The 4,858-nt window shown below is 33.2% G+C and overlaps 1 protein-coding gene across 1 annotated transcript; it reads right to left on the bottom strand.

Annotated features, from left to right (window-relative positions):
* Nucleotides 1-3,414: 3,414 nt before the first annotated feature.
* Nucleotides 3,415-3,783, bottom strand: LOC139521488 (uncharacterized). The gene has a single exon (XM_071314962.1). It carries the CDS (start codon nucleotides 3,781-3,783, stop codon nucleotides 3,415-3,417), a length of 369 nt encoding a protein of 122 aa, XP_071171063.1.
* Nucleotides 3,784-4,858: the final 1,075 nt, after the last annotated feature.

Raw genomic sequence — 4,858 nt, 5'->3', positions numbered from 1 at the left:
TTTGTCATGATTTTAGAAGGTGACGTTCGGGAAAGGCAACACAGTTAGAAACGGAGCTTAAAGCCTCCTCGGTCATACCTTACCGGATAGCACGAACGGACGCCTAACGGATGAAAATAAAAGTTGTCCGTTGACAAAAATTGTATCTGTTGGGAGTCCGTTGATGTACTGACCGAATAAAACGGACGTGTAACGGATGCATAACGAACACACACCGGATATGCAACGTACGAGAAACGGACACGTACCGGACAGAACGGATGTCGAACGTACATCCAACGGACGAGTACCGCATAAAACGGACATCTAACGGAAGCGTACCGGATAAAACGGATGAATAAGATATACAGAAAAGTCAAAAGCGACAATAATGATACATGTAAATCGCATAAATATTCAAAATGTTTCTGTGTAACTGGTTTTGGTTTGTTCTTCAAAATTCCACCAAAGGGCAGTGTCTGGCCTGAATAAGAATTGCTTGATTGTGAAGACGTGCCTATACCCTAAGATCGATTATGAATAATAAGAATTCATGAACCCTAAGAAATCTGACATACCAATTATTGGCATTTCTGACGCGAAATTTTCAATTGGCATTTATCCGTTTCAGATCCGTTCATCATCCGTTTTATCCGTTATACGTCCGGTAGAAGTCCGTTTCTCATCCGTTCAACATCCGTCTAACGGACATGAACGGATTGAAAAAAAAGTTATCCATTAGGCGTCCGTTTGAGCTATCCAGTAAGGTGTGACCGAGGCTTTACATTTGCGCGTATTGACGAGTACTCCTATGTTAGTCTACATTCAGGCTCCTGCTTACCACCGAGGAACTGGGAGTGTGATTTCGAGCAGGATGTTTTGTAAACATATGTATTATTATGCACAGGAATTAAGTCCTCGAAATATTCACATATACAAATTTACATAAATAGCATTTTTACATGGTAAAAACACGGAGTTTACATGTGGGTACGAGCTGCTGAATATTTGAAGCCCACTGCTTTAAGAAAATATACAAGCACGTCATTAATGAAGTAATTTTTAGTTTGTTTAGTTTCCAATTTTCTTACTTGTAACATTCATTAAGCTGTAGATCTTTTGAATGGCTTTCAGCATTATATATTTACCTTAAAACTTGTCCTTTTCGCTCAAACGTGCCTTAAAAGTCACGATTATTATCTTCGCTCAAACCTTCCCTATATTTTTCACCTCAACAAACGATACAGGCAATTTTTTACCAGCGACGCAAAGACGTTACGCACGGTGTTCGGTTTAGTAATGGTAACGTTAGTTGACGTCGTTTTTCAATTATTTCACCCTACTTCTGTATCAAACGTCAAAGCTTTGCAGATTTTTATAAAACGGCTTGCATTTTGGTGTTTAACTATTTATTTAAAAAAAAACATGTTAACATGACTGATTCACTAGTATATATTTTTGACATCATATTCTTAACAAAGTGAAAGTGTATATTTCAAATATTTGTCACTGCCCAAGCATGTCAATTGTTGCTCTATGATTCTCTGAATTCCGTCACAACAAGTATCTAGGACTCGGCATTTATATCGATTGTAAACATCAAGTACCAAAGCTTTTTTTTTCCTTCAAGAGTACAAATGTTATTAACCCACCTTCAACTAGTTTTCTAACTACAGTTCGAGAATATAATTTCAGGGTCTTTTTATTCGTATTATCAACATCTTAAATATGTGTCTTTCAAGACGATTATAGTTTAAAATAATCCTTGTTCATGTCAATCGCAGCAACAGCTACTATTTGTCCTCTGTTTGCTTTATCTATAATTATAGTTTCATCCTCAGATTTTAAAATGAAAACGGCAGTTTAGAATTGTTGATTTTATTTAAAATTAAAATGTCATCTACAGTCCTTGAAATATAATAGTGAGTAATTTCAAATGCGTCTGTTTGTCGGATGCGTGGAAATGACTTTTAGTGTATACAACATTTACAATCGTACTAGCAGACGCATCTATGTTACTAGAATCCAAAAACGAAAGCTTCGGCATGTATTTTTATAGATTTCTTATTTGTTTTCATTTATTATTTCTTTGAAGATTACGTTGATTTAAAATAAATTGTCATGAGATAAATCTCACAGACAAAAAGTTCCAGTAAAACATCACTGTAAACATCCGGGTAACTTGTCATGAGATCAAACTCAAGGACAAAAAGGTTCGAAATAAACATCCTCGTCAAGCATTAAAGTATAAATTGTTCAAATTGGCAATTGTCTTGAATTTTACAACAAAATTCGTTTAATATGTACAATATGAGCATTCCATAAAATTAAACACTGAATAAAACAATAAAAAAACGGTGTATCATGAGGTAAACCTCACGGACACAAAACGACTCATAGAATTTGTGGAGGTAGTCGGCGTTTTATCAAATCACGGATTTTCTTGTCAAAATCGGACTCCTTTAGCCAACGGGCATTTTGAGCCGGTTCTCCAATAAAATGAACTAAATAACTCATTGTTCCGTCCATAATTTTCCTAGCAAGTATTCGTTTAACTTTGTAAAAACGATTTTCATCACTCGAAACAGTTTTGTCTCCTGGATCGGTGAAACTTTCATCTTCAAACCGAGCTGGTTTCTTTTTTAATCGGGTTGATTTCCGGATTGGGGACTGAATACTTTTCCCTTTGCACTTTTTTGTTTGTTCGTCTTTCGCATTGTTTGAATAATATGCCTGTAATGAGATGAATCTCACATACAGAAAACTGGGATTCATGTGATTAAACATAAGGCAACTTGAAGAAAATCATAATAAAAATATTGTCAATGAAAAACTATTTTCAGTATATCGGGCACAGAAAAAAATTTGACCACCCACGTGGTTTTCCCACTTCAGTGAAAATTATGGAAAAAAAAATGTCAGTTCACATGGTTTCAGTTCACTTTTACACAAATAAAGTCATTTGAAATCATATTTAGGGTCCTCCGCCATGTAATAATCCTGTATGGGGATACGAGAGGCAAAATATAAGGAACTCATAAAATTACATCCTTTAATGGCGCTTGCAAAACGAAAAAGAGACAGTACCTGTGATTACAATTACATATATGTATATAACAAAATCGTATACGGACTGAACAGTATTTCCGGAAACGCGGATTCAACCCCCTATATATATTACACTTGATATATATTTCATATAAAATATCTAGCAAGAAATGTAAATGTAAGAGCGCTTACAATGCAATTTTTCACATATCTAATATTTCCAAGGGGCATAAATCTTTTAAAAATAATTGACCATTACTGATTTTAGAATTTGTCCGAGACATACACATAGTTTAATACTAAAGGTATAAAAAAATCTGTTAATTTGATAATTTTTTGTGATTAACAACATCTATATGGGAATCTATGGAACGCCATCACTGCCTTTTAAGAAGAAACTACTATGACATGATGCAAATGTTGCTTACATGATGTGAATTCTCCTTTATATGATGTGAATTCTTCTTTACATGACGTGAATTCTTCATTACATGATGTGAATTGTTCTTTACATGATGTAAAATCTTCTTTACATGATGTGAATTCTTCATTACATGATGTGCTTTCCTCTTTACATGATGTGAAAACTTCATTACATGATGTGAAAACTTCATTACATGATGTGAAAACTTCATTACATGATGTGAAAACTTCATCACATGATGTGGTTTCCTCTTTACATGATGTGAAAACTTCATTACGTGATATGGTTGTTTCATTACCTAATCTGAAAGTTTTATTACATGATGCGAACATTTCTTTACGTTATGTTAAAAAATCTTTATGTCTTATTTCTATTACATTATGCCAAAAATATATATATCGTAATGGTCCGTGTAACACTTATCAATTCAAAGTTTTAAAAAGTTTTGAAATTTTAGATTTTTGGAATTTTGATCAAAGTTTTAAAATATCAAAATTTCAAATTGTCTTAAAGGTTTGAAATTTTGAAATTTTAACCAAATTATTAAAATATCAAAATTCTAAATATCGTTTATAAATTTGATAGTTTAGAAATTTGACCAAACTTTTAAAATACTAAACCTAACGCGCAATTTTGATTATTTCACTTTTTGAAAGTTTGATTTTTTAAATGTTTGCTTAAAATATCAAAATAGAAAAGGGGCAATAAGAGGGATACCTGTAAAAAGCGAAACGAAATAAAAGCGGAACGAAACGAAACAATATGAATTAAAAACATACTGATACTTAAAAGTTTATGTATGAAATAAAACGGACAGTTGAAAGCGGTGAAAAATTGGATGACACAATTAATATTTCTTAAAAGAAGATAATTCATTTCAAAACCAGACGTACGGCTCTGATATTGACCATTTTACCTGCTGGTTTTTCTAGCACCCATATTTTAGGAGAAACAGGAGTAACAGTAAAAACTGAACAACTTGCAGTAGGTCAAATAGTATGGTTATGTTGAGCATGTATATATATTTTCTACTAAACTCTAAGCCATAAAAAGGCCCAATACACGATGTATTATCTCTTTTGATTTCATTTTTTTTCTGTTTTGCTTTACGACTTCTTACTTTCTGCAATCAAGTTGGCTAAAGAATATATCATTTCATGTACAGAATGAAAGATCATCTAAAACGTTTTTATCTGTTCTTTGTAAGTTGTTTGCCCTAAATATTCAGCTTTAAGCGTTCCGTAAGGAGGTCGATCAAGAAAAGCGCTTCATGATACTGAATGCATGGTTTAAGGTTGTGCTAGACCACGGTGTGGGAGGTTTTAAATATAATCTTTTTTACGCTGAAATTAAGACGGTCATAGGATCCAATATCAGCAAATTGGAGCCAAGATACTGTTACAAGGT

The sequence above is a fragment of the Mytilus edulis genome, chromosome 4 (genome assembly GCF_963676685.1).
Source record: "Mytilus edulis chromosome 4, xbMytEdul2.2, whole genome shotgun sequence".
NCBI lineage: Eukaryota > Metazoa > Mollusca > Bivalvia > Mytilida > Mytilidae > Mytilus > Mytilus edulis.
Note: the sequence above shows the minus strand (reverse complement) of the source record. Positions and strands in the feature narration are given on the sequence as shown.